This window comes from Gopherus evgoodei, chromosome 1 (assembly GCF_007399415.2).
Source record: "Gopherus evgoodei ecotype Sinaloan lineage chromosome 1, rGopEvg1_v1.p, whole genome shotgun sequence".
NCBI lineage: Eukaryota > Metazoa > Chordata > Testudines > Testudinidae > Gopherus > Gopherus evgoodei.
In genome coordinates, this window is record NC_044322.1 from 131733548 (window position 1) to 131754198 (window position 20651).

A 20651-nucleotide genomic window follows, 5' to 3' on the forward strand; every position below is an offset into this window, starting at 1 on the left:
AACAGTATAAAAAATTATTGGTCTCATAGGAGCAACAGAACGAGTTTTAGGTAAAGCCCCTAGGTAATATTATGCCCAACTATTCCAACCTCCAAGGTGCCCTCTAGCACCACATCATCTTCTCCAAATCCAAAAGGCACCAAAAAAGAGAAGATCTACCTGCCTCCCTTCTACAAACAAAATGGTGCCTGAACCTGATGGAACACAGGTGACCATGGATACTGTTTCCACCCTACAGGCCACCGTTACTGAAATTCAGAGTGCACTACAGCTCTAACCAGAAAGATGGGTGAAGCAGAACACAGAATTTCTGAAGTAGAAGATAATTTCAGAGAGAACAAATTACAGATTATGAAGAACTGTTATGATATCAGGACTATTAAGACCTAACTATTGGATCTAGAAAGCCACTCACAATGATGTAACATCAGGATTCGCTAAGGGAACAGAGAAAAGTAAACCTTCCAAATTTGTCCCTAACTATTAAATTGTTGGATCTGCCAGTAGATTTTTGGTTTGATATAGAAGGGGCACACCAGTCCATTGCCCCCAGTCAGCTCCAGGTGGTTGGCCTAGAGCATTGACTGTGAAGTTCATAAAGTTTACCACTAAGGAGTTTTTTTGCAGAAATCTGGAGAAAAAAAGGAGCTGTTATGAGGAGAACCAACAATTAAAATACTGCTCTTTCACTATTATGCCTGTGATGTGATTGCAGTCAGGTCAGCTTTTAACCAAACAAAACCATTGACCGGGAAGATGGACTTGAAGTATGTTGTTAAATACATGAAAACACTTCATATTAACAGTGGTGAGAAGACAGTATCATTCAGTTCCCCGCAGGAGGCAGAAAAATGCAAGCTCTTTTCTTGCAAGAGGAGACATCTATGGAATGTTCTGACTATACAGAATTTATGTATTGCTCTCTGAGATCTTATATGACTGCTCTAAAAAAGCTGATGGGCATTGGTTCATATCGATGTTAGTTCTTGTTTTTTCTTGTTTTTTTCTCTCTCTCTGGAGTTGAAGAGTTAAAGGGTTATTATCAATTTACTTCCTATTGCCTTAACTCATGGGAAAGGAACTTCGGTGTAAAATTTATCATTTCATTAGTTTTATATATATATATAAATCATTGCTTTATTAGATGGTGCTTCCTTATGGATTAATGTATCAAGATTCTATTGGTAATAAGTGATTACTATAGTAATGTTTGAGGCCTCAGGGGCTATGAGGATCTCCAAGTTTCACCTGATCCAGCAGCCCCCTCTGCGTGTCATGTGTGTTTTTAGACTATTTACCCAGATTCTTCTTTTTTGATTGTATGGTACAAATGTGTATTTCTCGCTCCACTATCTTTTCCATGTTATTTCACTTATTAAATTTCTCTTTCTGCCACCATCCTGTTACTGTCCCATGCTAGGAATTTCATTCCTACTCTTGTAGAATAGCTATTGTGAAGTGACACCCTATCCCTGGATTATGTAACTTTTGCTGCTTAGCTATACAAGAACTGTATGCCACTCAGGAAATTTTGCTATTTCATTTATTGACAGAGTGACCCTATATTTTACTCAGTATATTTTAACAATGATGGCTCCGATAATTAAATGTGTCTCCTGGAATTTAAAGGATTTTAATAACCCTGTTAGAAGAGAAAAAAAACTTCAATGATTAAAAAAAGAGAATGATGCCATTGTTATGTTCCAGGAGACACATCTGACAGAACATGAAGATTGTAAACTGAATAATGCTTGGGTAGACCTCTCTGTTTCTTGTTTGCTTTTATTCTAAAGCTAAGGGTGTTGTCATACTAATACATAGAAAGTTTAATATTAATATTCTGAGGATAATATCTGACAGTGAGGTTAGATTTACTGTTCTCATGGCTGAACCTGACAATTCTAAAATCATCTTTGTCATTCTCCATAGGACAAACCAGGATGATCCCAAATATTTTTATGAGTGTAAATGACATGGGCCTTCATCCTATTATTATAGTTGGAGACTTTAATGAAACACTAGATACAGTCCTTGATAAATCTTCTCCATCTCCATGTAAAACCACTAATACTCATCAGGTACTTCATACATACAGGATTGATTTAGGCTGATTTAGACAAGATGTGAGGAGACTGGGCAATCCTATAGCCAAAGACTATAGGGTTTTGTTTTTTTCTGCAACTAATCCAACAAATTAAATATTGGACCATTTCTTAGTGGCACAAGATAATGAATTCTGTCACTGATTCTGGCATTGGTACTATAATTATATATGACCATGCTCCTATACATATGTCTTTCTTGTGGAGGGAAACCTCAAATATTTCTTACTGGACTTGTGAATGTGGCACAGATGTTGTCATAGCCACAAAAAGTGCCAGCAGGCCTGAAAAATAATTATATAAATTCCTGAAGAGAGAAAAATTTGACTATGGAGTTGATCAACTAACTATTCTCTATTGCTTGCATGGCAATTCACATTTCTTTGTTGAGGGCTGCAGTTTAGCCTTGAAAATAGTTACTTGTGAGGGTTACTATAACCTTTTGAACAAGGTTGGTTATACTTTTGCTGCTGTAAAGATGCCAATTATTTTAGTTTATTCTGTAACAGAATGTAAAAACTGCTCCAGGCTTTAGCTGTCCTTGTCACAGAATTCTTAGGGCTCTTTCTGCCAACAGAACAACCAGGAATAGTAGGTTATATATGCAAGTTCTGGGGAGGGGCAGATGGGTAGGCTGCAGAAAATAGGAGGCTCCAGCTCTCTAAAATGTAGTCATTTTCAATGTGGGTATTAGGGTCATATGTTCCTAGGGCTAGCACACTATGGAGTGAAGAAACATGTTAGAACTTACTACAAATCCTGCCTGAAAATGCCGTGCAAAAGCCAAAACTTCATTGTTAATACGTTATATCTCTACACAATTACAGCTTCAAACTGCATCCCGGCAGACAGAATATTTGTCCAGGCTAACAAAATCCAAACAAATAATTGAGGTATGGTATAAAGAAGCATGAATGTACTCAGAGAAAAATCAACTTGTTACATTGCTACCCCAGGAAAAAAAAAAAAAAAAAACTTTGGAAAACAGACCAAGATACTGCTGCCCAGGTCACTAGTAGTTTGCTACTGACAGACATCTGCACCTTGATGAGATGGCATGACTTTGAGACCTAGTCTACACTAGAAAAGGTGGTTTGGTTCAACTATTCCATTATAGCTACACAGAAAAATCCTATTACAGGTGAAGTTATACCAGCAAAAAAATGCGTGTGCCAGTATAACTTATACCAGTTCAACAAGTAAAATAAGCTAAACTAGCACTTTCACGCCAGTATAACTACATCTATTCTAAAAAAAATTGCTGGTATAGAAATGTTGAAAAAAAACAAAAAACAATACATCCCCAACCTATACTGCAATACTGGCAAAAATTTGGGCCTTAGCCTCATGTTAGTGGATGTTCAATCACATAAGGGCCACCTGCAAAGGATCAAGACCTTAGAATAGTTATAATGAATACCATCACTTTTCCAATAGTTAAATTAATTGAGAACTTTTGACTATTATCTATCTGTTTATCCACCTGTCTAGGTATACATAGCCCTCATCACGATAGACTCTGTGTGCATCTATAGATCCAAGGTATCCAATACAATAGCATATCTTCTCCTCTTATAGGACACATAGCAGTTTATGCTAAAAGAAAAACAGAAAAAAGCCTTCTTCTAATTATTTTTTAATTTAAACTTTCTTATGGGTTAACTTGGTGAACTCAAAAGGTGCCAGAACTAGAAAATGAAGTCTTATTTATTCACAGAATGGTGGCTTTGAAAACTATCTATCAATATGCTTCAATACTGACAGGCAGAGACCATCTTTACCAGTAATAAGGCATTAATTCTGTCCTCATACCCTTTTGCTCTGATTTATTTACCAAAATTGCCAACAATAGTACATGTCTTTGTTAACTGTGATCATGTTTGTAGTTGCTTGGCTTTATTAAACTACACTAATTCCAAACCAGAGTCCAAAAATTAAAAGGTTTATTAGCAATGTCCCACATCAGTTATTTCCTTTATACAACTACCTTTACATTATATATAACATTGCAGAGTCCATTGGTAAAACACTGCATGAGTTATACATGAAAAAGTCCCATTTACTGTAAAGGGACTCAGAAAATAAATTAATTAACATGCCCCCCTAGCATTTTATTAAACTTCCTAACATGTTTTGTAAAATTACAATTCAAGTTAATACATCTTCAGAAAATAGTATAACAACTGAGAGTTTGTAGTAGGTTGTGCTGGGATAAGCCAGCGAATTTATTGACTTTGGACCAGAGGCCAAATTCCAGCTTGGTTCCATCACCAAGAGCCATATTAGTCAATGGGGCTAAATGGAAGCGTGACATCCTCTCCATCATTTTCCCAATTGACCCTCATTCTTCCATCTATTTTTCATTCCTTTTTTTAAATTCCATTTCTCCTCCTCCTCTCCCCTTGGAAGCTTTTTCTCCCATTCCTCATAGTGTGTCTGTATTTCCATTATTCCTACCAAAGCTGGCATCACAGATGAGACATCTTCCTTTTCTCTATCTCCATTCCTCAAATTTCTCACACCTCTTCCCTTCACTTCTCTAATCAGGTTTAGCCCACCATATGCAGAAGAGAGGCTCTATTCCAATCCCTGAAACTAAACCTGTTCAGGAACTCTTCATGCATTTTACATGTTATCTCTACATTTACTCTTTTAGCTCACTGGGAAAAGGGATGCCATTTCTGTTGCCTGCTGAAAGCTGCTGAGCTGAGGCCAGGAAGAATCTGGACTGAGCAGTTTACCTGTGCAGTATAGAATGAGTGTCAAGGTGGCAAGTAATAAAAAAGTACACACTGAGACATTGAGTAATAGCTGATTACTGTCACCATAATTGCTTGATTATTTCTCCATGTAACATGCTGAATATTTGCTCTCACCTTCTCCATTGGAGTTCTGATACCTTCAGAATGTTGGTGTTCATAACATATACAGAAATAGAAACGCATATGATTCTTGAAGTGTGCTGCATCTAATATCACTAAAGATTTGTGTCACCTATTGCTGAAATGAACAGAAAGTCTGTCTATCTTAGGGATTTATACTGCCATGCATCACCACCTGAGTGCCTTTTATATAAAAGCAAATAGAAATAACAGTCTCTAGTACAGTTCATGAAATTTCTAGCACTTCTCCCTCGTCAGAGTAAAAAGTCTGCTTGACATTTATGCTTTTTGATGGTGGCAGAGACCATGTGAAGGGCATGCACAGAGAAGTAGAACTAAGTCAAATTACCGGAGCTACAATTGCTTGAACACAACCAACAATTTACATGATACTGTCTGTCCAGCAAATGGTAGGAATATATTCCCTATGAAAATAACAAATATTGAAACTACTTGCAATAACGTATGTTGAGACCTCAGTTCTTTCATGTTGGTCATTCATTATCATGTGGCCAGGAGAACTTCAGTTCTCATACTAGCTGTGCTGAAAGAACACAAGAGAAAGTTCTTTATTTTTGAAAAAAGAACAAGAGTACTTGTGGCACCCTTAGAGACTAACAAATAGTCTCTAAGGTGCCACAAATACTCTTGTTCTTTTTGTGGATACAGACTAGCAAGGCTGCTACTCTGAAACCTTTAATTTTGAGACGCCCTTGCAAATAAAAGAATCATGACATCCTTAATCTTTAATTTATGTAATAACTTCATTCAAATCTGGACCATTCCTTAAACTAATGACTAAATACAGACAACCCACCAGTTGAAAATTTACAATAAAAATATTAAGAAGATTGGGTTGCATTCCAGATGTAGTCAAGATGAACGTGAGATGGAGGAAATGAATACAAACCTTTAGAGGAGCGGAAGTGCTTGCTGGGTGCTGTGAAGCCTCTTGTTCCATGCACATTAACGGCTGCCACTCGGAATTGGTACCACCTGCTGGGTCTTATGTCAGACAGTTGTACTCTCTCCTCTGTAGTCTGGTGGGAAAAATGTCATAACACACTAACTCCATTTATTCTGAAATGTTAATCTTACTATCTCACATTTTTTGACAGACATTTAGCTTATTCAGTAAGGTTTTTGAGATTGGGGACATTGGAGAAATTGTTGCATAAAATTGTGAAATCAAAAGTGCTGGCAATTTCCTTGCAAACTACTGCACATTACTCTGCCAGCCCACCTTAGTCCTGAACTGCAACACACCTGCAATTCTGAGCAAAGGCTTCTGACCTGTAAACTGTACAAAACAGTGTGGATTTTTATTATTATTTTTATAAAATATCCCTCAAAAAATCAGCTTAAGTAACAAAGCTTACTTTCACTTGTGACTTAAGTGGGCAAGATTCTGGTCTCCACTGCACCTGTATGCATTCAGGGGAACTGGATGGAAATGTTTTCCAATGATAATTACCGTGGAAGTCGGTTCAAGGGGAAGAAATCTCCATAAGGGTCTCCTTGCAGAGATAGAGCAGGATTGTTTCCAGAAGAATAAACTTTGAGGCCTATCCAAAACCACTACAGATCCTTAGGAATGCATAGGAATCAGACCCTTCTTTCTGTATGGAAATGTGGCCATCCACCTGGTTCCTGAAAGTGAGGCTCCACTGTAGTCACCCTATCTGCCCCAGATATGGCTGCATCCTGGACCGATTTTTACAGAGGATCTTCATAGACTCACAGATTATAAGATCAGAAAGGACCATTGAAATAATCTAGTCTGATCTCCTCCATAACACACATCATAGAAATTCCTTGAATTAATTCTAGTTTGAATACAGAAGCAGAACAGATTTTCGTAAGTTGGGTTTCACAACCCGGGGACCATCTGTAGACCACATCCTTTGGAAAAACATCCAATCTTGATTTAAAAATTTCCAGTGATGGAGAATTCACCATAACCCTTGATAAGTTGTTCAAATGATTAATTGCCCTTAAAATATACCTTTATTCTTAAAAAGCTTGCACCTTATTTCAAGTCTAGTTTCAACTTCCAGCCATTGGATCTTGTTATATCTTTCTCTGCTAGAGTGAAGAGACCTCTATAATCACATTTCTATCCCTTACGTGTCTATTTATTACCATGATCAAGTCACCTCTTAACCTCTTAGATAAGATACATGGATTGAGCTCCTTGTGTCTTTCACTATAAGGCATGTTTTCCTATCCTTTAATCATTCTCATGGCTGTTTTCTGAACCCTTTATAATTTTTCAACGATTGTCAGCACCAGAACTGGATACAGTATTCCAGCAGTAGTCGCACCAGTGGCAAATACAAGGGTAAAATAATCTCTCTATTGCTACTAAAGATTCCCCTATTTATTCATCCAAGGACTGCATTAGTCCTTTTGGCCACAGTGTAGCATTGGAAGCTCATGTTCAACTGATCATACACTATGACTCCCAAATCTTTTTCATAGTCATTCTTTCCCTGGATTGAGTCCCCCACCATGTAAGTATGGCCTGCATTCTCTATGCCTAGACCTATACATTGTTTGCTTGCTCCCAGCTTACCAAACAGTATGTATTGCTCTGTGTCAGTGACCTCTCCTCTTCACTATTTACCACTCCCCCAATCTTGTGTTATCTGCAAACTCTCCGTTACAGGGTTTTTTTTCCCAGATCATTGATAAAAATGTTGAAGAGCATAGGGGAAAGAAGTGATCTCTATCGGATCCACCTAGAAACATCCATTCAATGATGATTCCTTGTTTACATTTACATTTTGAGACCTATCTTTTGGCCAGTTTTTAATCCACTTAATGCATGCTGTTTTGAAGTTGTATCATTCTAGTTTCTTAATCAAAATGTGTGGTGCCAAATCAAATACCTTGTAGAAATCTGAAATCAACATTATTGCCTTTGTCAACCAAACTTGTAAACTAATAAAAAAGGGATATCAAATTAATTTGACAAGATCTAGTTCCCATTAATCATTCTTCCGAGTATCAGATCCATTGCTGAATTACTGTGAAACCTGTGACAGCAAGTGCCCCGGAGGAGGCAAATTCTGTGTGTGTTTGCTCCTCATCTCCTCCAGCTTCACACATTCTGAGGCCAGAATGGAACACTGTGATCATCTGGTCTGGCCTCCCATGTAACAGAGGCCAAAGAACTTCCCTCAAAATAATTCCTAGAACGCGGTTTTCAAACTTTTTGAGCTGCTTTGAGTTACAATTTTTAGGTGCACCCCGCCCAACCCAGACAAAAATAGACAAAATACCTTCCCTTCCCAACTCGTGTTTTCAGGGTGTTTTCAGGATGTAGGAAGGTGGGTGTGACGGTCTCTGCGTGCAGAACAAGAGCTGGGTGTGGACAGTGCCAGGAGCAGAAATCGGTGTAGCCACAGTGGATGTTGACATCCACAGGCTAGGTGGCCTGCTGAGTAAGTCAGAGGGTTGATATGGTGCTCCCGCCCCACCGCGCAGGGCTGGTCCCATCCCTGCCTGGGATTGTCATGTGCCCCACAGTTTGAAAACCTGTGTCCTAGAGCAGATCTTTTAGAAAAACTTTCAGTCTTGATTTAAAAATTGTCAGTGATGGAGAATCCACCACGACTATTGGTAAATTGTCCCAGTGGTTAACTACACTCACTGTTTAAAATGAATACCTTATTTCCAGTCTGAATTTGTCTAGCTTCAGATTGCAGCCATTGGATAATGTTATACCTTTTTCTGTTCAACTGAGGGGCCCATTATTACATATTTGTTCCTCATGTCAATACTATATAAGGAATAAATGAACCAGTTGTGCTACACACTGCCTCATATAGATACTCCTGATGTCTGTGAATGTCCCAGGCCTAGTGAGCCAGCCTGAACTTTTGAGAGATGCTCTGTCTATCCAGCAAAATTATTTTTAGATCACTGATTGCTTAAGTTTTCAGGTGCTGCCTGTAACCACACCTGGTAAGAGGCTATGGTCATGGAAATTGAGATATTTGGTGTTGGGGGTGTGGAGCGAGGTGTCTTCTCTCCTCTCTTGCCTTATTGCCTGCCTCTCCAGTCTCTGTTTTAAGCTATTGTGGTTGTGGTACACTCCTGGCTCACCCAGCTGCTGCTGTTGCCAGCTCTTCTTCCTCTATCTGCACAAATCTAGGACTCCCTTATTAACTACTGCAGCCTATGTGGAGGCTACAGACTTTTCCCTTCATAGTCTTCCTCTGCATTTTCTTCCCTCCATGATCTGCTTCTTTATTATGTAGAGAGGGACTGAATTATTCAATCAAATGAGCATCCTGAACTGGCCTTTAATATTGTCTTAATTTTATAGAGCCCAAAGGTGTGCCATTATTTCATAGGAGACAGAGAAAGACATAGTTACTGACCCAAAAGCTTAGAGTTTAAATAGAGGCACAGGGAAAGGGAATAACAGTAGCAAAGAGATGTGGGTTACAACCAGTGGAAATCAGTGGGTTATTCAAGATTTACACCAGTGTAACTAGGATCAGAGATTGGACCAGTGTCTCTAGAGGTAATACATTAGAGGCAACACTGTTTAGGTGTTTATTTTTTAAATGTTCTGGTGAATTGAGTGGTTATAATATGACAGCAAAGAATCCTGTGGCACCTTATAGACTAACAGACATTTTGGAGTATGAGCTTTCGTGGGTGAATACTCACTTCGACAGATGCTGCATCTGACAAAGTGGGTATTCACCCATGAAAGCTCATGCTCCAAAACGTCTGTTAGTCCATAAGGTGCCACAGGATTCTTTGCTGCTTTTACAGATCCAGATTAACACGGCTAACCCTCTGATACTCTAATAAGACAGGTATAGTACAGGCAGACATAGCACAAAATTTCTCAGTTTCTCAGCCAAGACTTCCTGGCCCTGACCAATAACGGTCCTGCTATTCTAATCTAGGAATGTTTCAAATGAAGAATACTAATTGTGCCATCACTGTGTAGTGATTATGAGAAATAGAGAAACTGTCTAGGCTGAGACTGCCAACCTCATTCTAATTTGTGACTTGATCGCAGACTTACTCCTCTTCCCATTGGTTTCAGTGGCAAAACTCCTATTAGGTGGTCTGTTGCAAATTATATACAGTATATGTAACTAGAGCTCAAGAGGTATGATGTTGGAGCACTAAACAACTGAACCATTCAGCAACCATTCACCATTTCAACAAACTGTAACAAAATGTTAAATGCTTATGGGATATTTTATATCAATTTAATGGTAAGTTGCATTTAAAAAAAAATCATATTAACTGTGTTTTGAGCTCAGATCATAATATTCAGCATCATTTTAATAGATGTCCTATATATTAGGTAAATAAAATACCACGCGGTACAATATTAAATAGTGTTTGGCTGAACTTCATTACACACCTGCAACACTACCAGTGTATATAAGAGACCATTAAACAACAATGATCCTAATGCTAATATTATATTGGAGCTGTCACCCTTTAACCTTCTCTTTGTGAAGCTAACTAGATTGATCTCCTTGAGTCTATCACTATAAAGCAAGTTTGCTATTCATATGGTATTGTCCAGCAATATCTAAGTGCAGATGGTTAAATTGCGAAAATGAATAATATAAGGTACCTTAACATATTTATGACATTGTACAATATATTTTGTATGGTAATTGATCCCTGAGCATCACTTTGGTGTATTGTGTCAACCTTCTACACATCTGAAATAATATATTTTGCCAAAAAGTATGTAGTATGTCATATTCTACTGCGACAGTTTTAGAATGGCACTAGGAAAAATATATTAAAAATATTAAAGAAAATAAAGCTCCTATATTAGTGCAATGACCAATTTGCATATGTTAAAAAATGTAATTCAACTTTTTTGTTTGTTTGTTACGCACATTGTGTGCTAATGGTTTGTAAAACGTCTTTTTTTTAAAAGACTAGTTTTTTTTAAATAAGTATTAAACAAAACCGTATGCAAAAGCAGACAACCTACATTTTCAAAATTAACTTTTGCAAAATTAAACTAAGAATACACTCAAGGCAACAAGATACAATATATACAAATTGATTGTGATGCTGAGACTTTCTACAACAGCCTAGAACAAATGTTGGGGAACCCAAACTCTAGAGAAACATAACTCAGAACCGATAAACCCTCCGTTATCTTTGATCCACTAGTAAAAATCATGACAATAAATAGATTTTTAATTAGCCACAAGAAATATTGTAAAACTGTTTTTTAATAATGTGGAAGCAGTTATCCCACACACTTTACTGCCACAGGCACACACAAGTCCAGATCCTTGGCTATGGCCTCAGTGACCTTCCATGTGCATTGAACATATCTGCCTCACCCCATCAAGCCTGAGCTCCAAATAGGACACCTCAACAAGCAGCAGCACTCACCACAACTTTGGACTAGAGGAAGAAGTGCTGGGCCGGGAGCCAGGAAGAAACCATGAATTCTGAACTTTTCCACTGACTCGTGTAAATAACCCTGCTCACTTCACCACCCAGATTATTGATCAAGGCCTCATGACCCAAACTTAAGAGGCAGACAAATATATTTCCTTCATTTTATAGCTAGGGTAAACCTAGGGCTGCACATAATCACTTCAGGTAGGACTAGGAATTTAACCCTGTCTCTAATATGACAAACCAAACTCTCATCCAATCAGCCACATTGCCTTTCAGAACAAACAGGTCAAATTTGTGTACTTGGCTGTGCTGTCTATAACTACTAGCCCATGTTCACCTCCAGAGCCAGGCATTATGACTCTCAATAATCTATTGTGACCTAGCAAACACTTGCATAAGCTATGTGCAATGTGGTCCACATAGTGATGATAAGCTGTGATCCTCTATCAGCTACTCTTCTAGTTCAAGTGGTAATATTCTATGCTGTGGCTATGGAAGCTCTGGGATATATATGTTTCCACATCATGGAATTTCTGGTTTTTGAGACTGTTACAGGATTCCTCTGCCATTCATTTTACAAGATTAACAGTAAATGAAGCTGAAAGTTGTAAGAAGAGGAAGGAAGTTGCTTTGTTAAGGTACTACATTGGGATTGAGACGAGCTGGGTTCTATTCTCTGCCACAGACTTCTCCTGTGACATTGGGCAAGGCTCAGTGATAGTGCACATGCACAAAAGCACCAGATGAAGGCTGCACAGGTAGTGTTCATTCTGGCACTTACTAATTTTTTAGTGTTTGACTTTACAATCTCAATGTTCTTTAATGGAGCTTATTTTTATGTAACCTCAATGGAGAATGAACTCTGGTCATTACAGAACTTAAACTCCTGGCTCTACTTTGTGGACTTTATTTTTTCTCCCCCCTTGCCAGGGGTGGCTCTAGCCATTTCGCCACCCCAAGCATGGTGGCATGCCGTGGGGGGCGCTCTGCCAGTCGCCGCTCCTGCGGCACCAGTGGACCTCCCGCAGACATGCCTGCAGAGGGTCTGCTGGTCCCGTAGCTCCAGTGGACCTCCCGCAGGCATGCCTGCGGATGCTCCACCAGAGCTACGGGACCAGTGAACCCTTCACAGGCACTCCTGCGGGAGGTCCACCAGAGCCACCTGCCGCCCTCCCAGCGACCGGCAGAGCACCCCCCGTGGCATGCCACCCCAAGCATGCGCTTGGGGTGCTGGGGCCTGGAGCCGCCCTGCCCCTTGCTACCTGCTGCTAAGACATTTCACTGCTCTTTTTAAAATCAACATTTTGCTTTCCTTGTCAGCAAGGATGTGGGTGCAATGGTAAAGATAAACTGCTGGAGTTCTGCCATACAGGTGGGCTGTCAGCATGACTGAAACTGGGAAGGAACTAAGTGAAAATTGATTCTCTGTTGGCTGCTTCTCATTAAAAAGCATTTATATATGAATTTTACATATACAGTATGGATTGCTATAAGCGATAAGAGCATGACATCATAGGGTTTGCTGAACTAGTAGGTAAATGCCAGAGAAACTGCAATTTAAAGTAAGTAGACCAACAAATGTATGTTCTATTCTTTCTTCCACTTTGTTTTTTATTTTATTTGTAAAGACAATTGGCTTTTATACCAACTAATTTGTTATTGGCTTTTATACCAACTAATACAATTGGCTTTTATACCAACTAATACTGTTTTGATTAGAGCCATACACTATCCTCTATGTTATTTTGGGCCCCGCTGACTTCAGAAGAGGCTGGGTCTGTCATATGCATCCAGTGGCAAAATTTGGTACCTAAGCCTGAATTTTCAAAAGTGACTCATGAGTATGGATACCTTTGTTTTTAAATGTCAAACTTGACACATCTTAAAGGGACCGGATTTCTAGACAATACTAACCATATACCCCCTGAAAATTAGGAGCCTGTTAGGCATCTCAGGATGAACACTTAAATATTGAGACACCCAAAATGACTCATGATATTTGAAAATATAGATTGAAAAGTTTTTTTTAGGAGAAGCCTTTACATTTTTGCTGGTACTCTCATACTAACAGCTTTTTCATCACTTTCTACTTGTATGAAGTGCTAAAACTGTAGCATTTGGTATTATTATATTAATACTAAAAGTAACATGACTGAGAAAATGAAGTTACTCTCCCATGAAAAAAACTCGACAGAAAACCATATCTTATGGTGCATAAAGAATTAGACTGGAAGTCAGGAAACCTGGCTTCTGTTCCCAGTTCTGCGTCTAGCATGCTGAGTAACTATGGGCAAGTCACTTAAACTGTCTGTGCCTCCATCTCCCCACCTGTAAAATGGGTCTAATGGTACTGACCTCCTCTGTAAAAGTACTTTGAGGTCTACTCATAAAATTGCTATACAAGAGCTAGGGATTATTACACAAAAGACTGACCTGTGCCACCATTTGCCAGCTGGTAGCATCATCTTCACTGGGATGGATTCCATAATTCCATCTCCTCTGCACCACATAGATCACAGGTTCAATTGAAATATTGAATTTTGAAGACCACTTAACCTCCAGTTGTCCAGACTGAAGTTCTGTGAATCTTAATTCTTTCCTTGGTTTCAATGGAACACCTGAAATAGGAGTGTACAGACAAAATGTTAAGATGTTTACAAAACAGGGTATGTATGTGTAAGCAAATGTAGGAAGTGCTGTGGGACAGTTAAGAGGGAAATGGCTGGACAGACTGAAATAAGTTATGGAGTTTTACATGCATGAGGCGTGGAACTTTCCAAAGTGTTCAGAGTTGGCTTAACTCTGTTCCCACTAAACTCAATGGTAAAACTCATCTTAAAATTAGTAAAGTTAATGCCAAGTGCATTTGAAAATCCCACCCTACTTCATTATTTCCTTTATCAACCACTACACTACAATCTATTGAAATTGCCTTTTAAAAGTTTACAGCAATCACTCACCACATGCTGATAGAGTATTATGTTCTCTCTGCAGTTTTGTCATCATGACAATAACACCTCTTTGCAACATTTATAACAGACTGGGGGGAAAGAATTACTTTCTAGAGCTGGTCTCTTTTGATTAAATCAGCAAATCAAGTTCTTAGTTGTATTTCTATGGATACTCTTTTGGAACTCATCTATTTCAGTATCTAGCACTCTCTTACTTCAGATCAAGTCAAAAACAAAACTGCTGCATTGACATTGAAACCCTTCTATCAGTTTTTCCCTATTTATTTTAATTATGTTGTGACTTTAATAAAGCTCTACACAGGTGCCAGGGTTCACTGTGTGGATTGGTGCCACAGATTGAAATTTAAATATGTTTCTACCCTAAGTATTCATACACAGATGACTCCAAGAAATGACAAATAGTTTTAATATTAAGAGCTCAATACTTTTACATTAGGATTGTCTCAAATGAGGGGTGTAAAAACAGCCAAACATAAGTCTCAATGAAATCAGGAGTATTGCCACTGCCATCAATGGAGAGCAAGGATTTGGTTCAAAGAGCATATATAAATCAGGGCTCAGATGTTTTTTTCTCCACATACAGAACTGATATTACTGTATCAGTACTAGGCTACATTGATGACATCTTCATCATCTGGACCCATGGGAAGGAGTCTCTGGAAAAATTCCACCACGATTTCAACAGCTTGCACCGCACCATCAACCTCAGCCTGGACCAATCTACACGGGAGGTCCACTTCCTAGACACCACGGTGCAAATAAGTGATGGTCACATTAACATCACCTATACCGAAAACCTACCGACTGCTATGCCTACCTTCATGCCTCCAGCTTCCATCCCGGGCACATCACACGATCCATTGTCTACAGCCAAGCACTGAGGTACAACTGCATCTGCTCTAACCCCTCAGACAGAGACCAGCACCTACAAAATCTCCACCAAGCATTCTCAAAACTACAATACCCGCACAAGGAAATAAGGAAACAGATCAACAGAGCCAGGCATGTACCCAGAAGCCTCCTACTGCAAGACAAACCCAAGAAAGAAACCAACAGGACTCCACCGGCCATCACATACAGTCCCCAGCTAAAACCTCTCCAACGCATCATCAGGGACCTACAACCCATCCTGGACAATGATCCCACACTTTCTCAGGCCTTGGGTGGCAGGCCAGTCCTCGCCCACAGGCAACCTGCCAACCTGAAACACATTCTCACCAGTAACTACACATCGCACCGTAGTAACTCTAGCTCAGGAACCAATCCATGCAACAAACCTCGATGCCAACTCTGCCCACATATCTACACCAGCGACACCATCACAGGACCTAACCAGATCAGCCACACCATCACTGGTTCATTCACCAATGTAATATATGCCATCATATGCCATCAATGCCCCTCTGCTATGGACATCGGCCAAACTGGACAGTGGCTACGGAAAAGGATAAACGGACACAAATCAGATATTAGGAATGGCAATATACAAAAACCTGTAGGAGAACACTTCAACCTCCCTGGCCACACTATAGCAGACCTTAAGGTGGCCATCCTGCAGCAAAAAAAACTTCAGGACCAGACTTCAAAGAGAAACTGCTGAGCTTCAGTTCATCTGCAAATTTGACACCATCAGCTCAGGATTAAACAAAGACTGTGAATGGCTTGCTAATTACAAAACCAGTTTCTCCTCCCTTAGTTTTCACACCTCAACTGCTAGAACAGGGCCTCATCCTCCCTGACTGAACTATCTCATTATCTCTAGCTTGCCTGCATATATACACCTGCCCCTGGAAATTTCCACTACATGCATCTGACGAAGTGGGTATTCACCCACGAAAGCTCATGCTCCAAAACGTCTGTTAGTCTATAAAGTGCCACAGGACTCTTTGCTGCTGTATAATGGGAGCATCTGTGTCTTCTTAGCAAATCCAAAACTGTCAGTGTGTAAACATAAATTATCAGATCTTTGATCCACTTATCTGTTTACCAAAGATTTAAATGAGGAATATCTGAGGTTTACTTGTTCCAACTCCTTCACTTCCTTAGTTCAACAAACTGCCTTTTGCAGAGCTTTATAAACAGACCTTTCCCAATTACATAATCTGCTACAGTAAATAAAGACAAATACTGTAATAACCTAAAAGCATCATGAGGAAAATTCAGCATCCAAATCCTGTTACCACATAGGTTTAAATCCTGGATATCATTCAACAGCCAGAAGTCATAATCTAATGTAATGAGCATCATGAACTATGTCAGTTCAAATGTCTATATTTTCAAATCCCTCTTTAATTATGATGTACAATAATCCTACAATTTGCATGTTAAGAAATCTTCCATCTGCTTTGCATTAGGGTCAATTGGATTCACTTGATTGGAAGTAACTCAACCTCTCTGGTGTCTGTAATTGTGTGCAGATGGATCTCAGCCGCACAAACAACTAGAGCATAGCACAAGTGCATTTTAGAGTTCTTTTGTGAAACCAGCATCATCAGTTTCATATCCAGATGCGTGGATGCAATCACTTCTCATTGTGCTTTTTATTATGTAAATGGTCAGTCTCTTTAACCATTCTTGAACAAATTAGTCTTCTGAAATCCAGCGTTCCAGTGTGGAATTCAGTACATATCTTGTCTCATATGTGGAATGCCAGAGTCCAGGAAATGTGTTACCAAAGGTGTTTTTCAACTAATACCTATGTATCTGTGCCAGGCAAAGTAAATATACAAAGATCAGATGTAAGAAAGCATAATTATAACTCAAATGTAAGAGTAACCTAATACCTGAGGGTTGTGGGGTGGGGTGCAGGAGAGTTCAAAATATATAGATAATTGTGTAAATGGAATAATTTCAGACAATAACATTCAATTTAAATTTGTGACCATCCTGTCTGAGTTGATGGCTCACTGGAGGTTTTTTAAACCTATCCTAGCCAGGTTTATTAAGCATATCCAAAAAGTTGAAGGTACCGTGTAAATGATTAATAATACTCTTTGGCAAAAAGGATAGGCTTAGTGTTAAATACAGTGGGCCACAATATTTGCTGGCCTAACTCCACTTATTTCAGTAACATCAGCAGAGAATTTGACCCAATACCTATAAATTCTCAGTGCAGTGTTACGGCAAACTTAAAGGAAAAGAGAAAAATACACAAATTCACACCATTTGACCATTACAGAGGACTTAATCCTGCAAGCAGTTTTGACAACACATCATACAATGATCTTCTATGGGACTCAAGTTATACTCATGGGAATAGTTGTTTGCACATTGGGGTCAATCTTCAGGGAAGTATTGGAAGGACTGACACCTATCAGAATCAAAGTTGGGATGATTCCTTTTAAGCTTTTTAGCATGAGTGTAGGTTCTTCTATTGTTTTTAATGCTCTCTCTAATGGTTTCACCTTAAGAATAAGTGTTCTTGCTTAGAAAGGGCAGTGTGGTAACTTACAACTGCTGGCCATTATGTTGCTCATAAGCCTTAGAAGACTAAGCAAAATGCAGATGCTGGCCCATGCAGGCAGTCTTGCTTGTTTGGAATAACACAGTGTGGGTAGGAAACCATATGGTTTGGAAATACCCCGGTCAGGAGGGAGAGAGATGTGAGTCTCTGCCCAAGACAAGTAACAGCTGGGATCCAGAAGCCTAAAAGTGGGTGCCCTTGCTGGATCATGGAGAGGAAATACAGGTGCAGTTGCCCTGAACTGTGACAGCATATTCAATTAACTAAAAGTTTTCATTAAATTTTTCTGTGTATTACCAATCTCCAAAGCTTGATCAACGGGAAAACTATAGCAACTTGCATAGGGCTAGTCTACACTAGAAGTGTTACAGTAGCACTGATGCAGTTGTGCTTCTCTGGCACGACTGGAGAGGACACTCTATGCCAACAAGAGAGCTCTCTCCCATTGGCACAATAAATCTACCTCCACAAGAAGCAGTAGCTATGTCAGCAGAAGCTCTCCTGCTGACACAGCACCATCCACACTGGTGCTTAGATCAATGTAACTTACTCATTGCTCAGATAAGGTGGTTTATTCACATCCCTGAGCAACATGAGTTATACTAACATAACCTATGATGTAGACAAGCCCATAGACTCACTTAAGTTTCAATCTGAGTTCATTTTCCAGCTATGAGTGCTGTCAAAAGGATTACCATGAGTATTAGATTTGTTCACTAGATCTTAGTCACGCTTGCTGATTTTGCTCTTCCTAGTGGCAGGGAGGTCATTTGTCCTTGGAGAAAATGAAAAGCAAGCCTGCCCAGGTCCATCTTGTTCCTTGCTGTAGGAAGACAATTTTAAGGGCTAATTATCTGAATTCATCATCTGAGAAAGCAGAAGAGCATTGGCTCTGCCCTTGCTATGTAACACAAGAAAATACCTACTGAAGATAACTGATAAGATGTTGGAGCAGAATGTTAGTGCTACAAGTATATAATTAGACCAAACTTCTCCTTTTGCATTCATTCAGAATATCATACCCTATGTATGCTTTGTCCCCTACACATATCCCTTTAATTTAGCTTGCACCCCACCCCACCATACCCTACTCCACACATGACCCAGTTATAAAATACATTTGAATGCCCTCAGTTAAACTTACTATATAACGTCACATTTGAGGTTTGGTCCTGTAAACTTCTGCTCCCATGGAATACAGATACTCTGTTACTTTAGCATCCCTTTTGGGTGATTTGCAGCAAAAAGAATATGAATGACTTAATGAAATGGTTCATTTTTAATAATCTTTTACACATTAATATGTGATGTTATAATAATATATTAAAGTCTTATAATTATATAAGGCCTGATTCACAGACCATTGAAACCAGTGGAAGTCTTTCCATTGACTTCAATGAGCTTTGGATCAAGCTCTTTTTGCAGGTCATCCCAAAGCACTTTACATATAGTGCCTTTCTAGGTTCCAGGTTTACTGTGCTTCGGTAACTTTCTGATCAAATTTGCTCTGTTTATGTAAGTAAATCAAGAGAGTTTTCTAACTGCTAACCCTGTCTGGGTTTAGAAAGTCAAGATAGATAGACTTGGGTAGTGTGGGCTGGATTTGGTCCAGTTCTGTTGATAATGTCCTTGACAGTGCTAACAGAAGTATACACTTCTGTTATTTTTTTATTTTCTCACTAAAGTAAGGGAAAGTGACTTATAATATACACACAAACCAAGTCTGTGGGGTGAGAAAGTGCCTTTTATACAATCACTTTTCAGTGTTAGATTCACACTTTAAGAATATTTAAGTGAACAAAAGTTATTGTTAACAAATTAAAATCGGGAGCCACTCTTAGAGCCAATCATTCCATAAATTATAGTACCTTATTTGTTGCATGATGAGGAAAACTTTCTTCTCAGAATTTCAAGACTTCAATCAAAGCAATTAAAAACATATTAATAGAACTTGTTTCCTCAGCTTCTTCAAGTATTGAAATACTGCCTACATGTATTTTGTTAGTATTTTCTAACTGCTTTATCTGCAAGATATCAAGGCCATTGATTCAGAATATAGCACTCATTTGCTCTCCGATAGGATTATCTCTCACTATGTACTTGGTAGTGTGACCCACTTGATTCTTATTAACAAAGATTATATCTGATTTAAGATTATATCTGTTTACTTTTAAATATTTTCATTGTTCAAATTGTTCTTCTCACCTGCGTAAAATTAAGTGACGCTTTACATAGATGGGCCAATTTGTTCTGCTTATGATTCAGATTCACTGTAGCCTCCTATCTGTGGTTCACTGACACCTTGTTAGGGATTCCATGAGGGAATTATAGAAGTGTAGGATTGGAAGGGACCTCAATAGGTCATCTAGTCCAGTCCCCTCCACTCAAGGTAGGACTGCATCATAACTGGATTAGTGATTCTCAACCTTTCCAGACAACTGAACCCTTTTCAGGAGTCTGATTTGTCTTGCGTACCCCCAAGATTCACGTCACTTAAAAACTACTTGCTCACAAAATCAGACATAAAAATAAAAAAGTGTTGCAGACACATTATTACTGAAAAATGGCTTGCTTTCTCATTTTACCATATAATTATAAAATAAATCAACTGGAATATAAATACTGTACTTAGATTTCAGTATATAGCATATAGAGCAGTATAAACAAGTCATGAAATTTTAGTTTGTACTGACTTTGCTAGTGCTTTTTCTGTAGCCTGTTGTAAAACTAGGCTAATAGCTAGACGAGTTGTACCTCTGGTTGAGAACTAGACCATTCCTGACAGATGTTTGTCTAACCTGTTGTTAAAAACCTCCAG

General features: G+C 38.9%; 1 protein-coding gene across 2 annotated transcripts in view; it reads right to left on the reverse strand.

The window, feature by feature from the left end:
- Positions 1–20651, reverse strand: part of ANOS1 (anosmin 1) — a 179072-nt gene that overhangs the window by 47447 nt on the left and 110974 nt on the right. For both annotated transcript variants that reach the window (XM_030572375.1, XM_030572367.1), the window contains 2 exons: positions 13832–14016; positions 5895–6024 (listed from right to left, as the gene is read on the reverse strand). In XM_030572375.1, coding sequence (XP_030428235.1) covers positions 5895–6024; positions 13832–14016 — 315 coding nt within the window. The remainder of the gene's footprint in view (positions 1–5894; positions 6025–13831; positions 14017–20651) is intronic.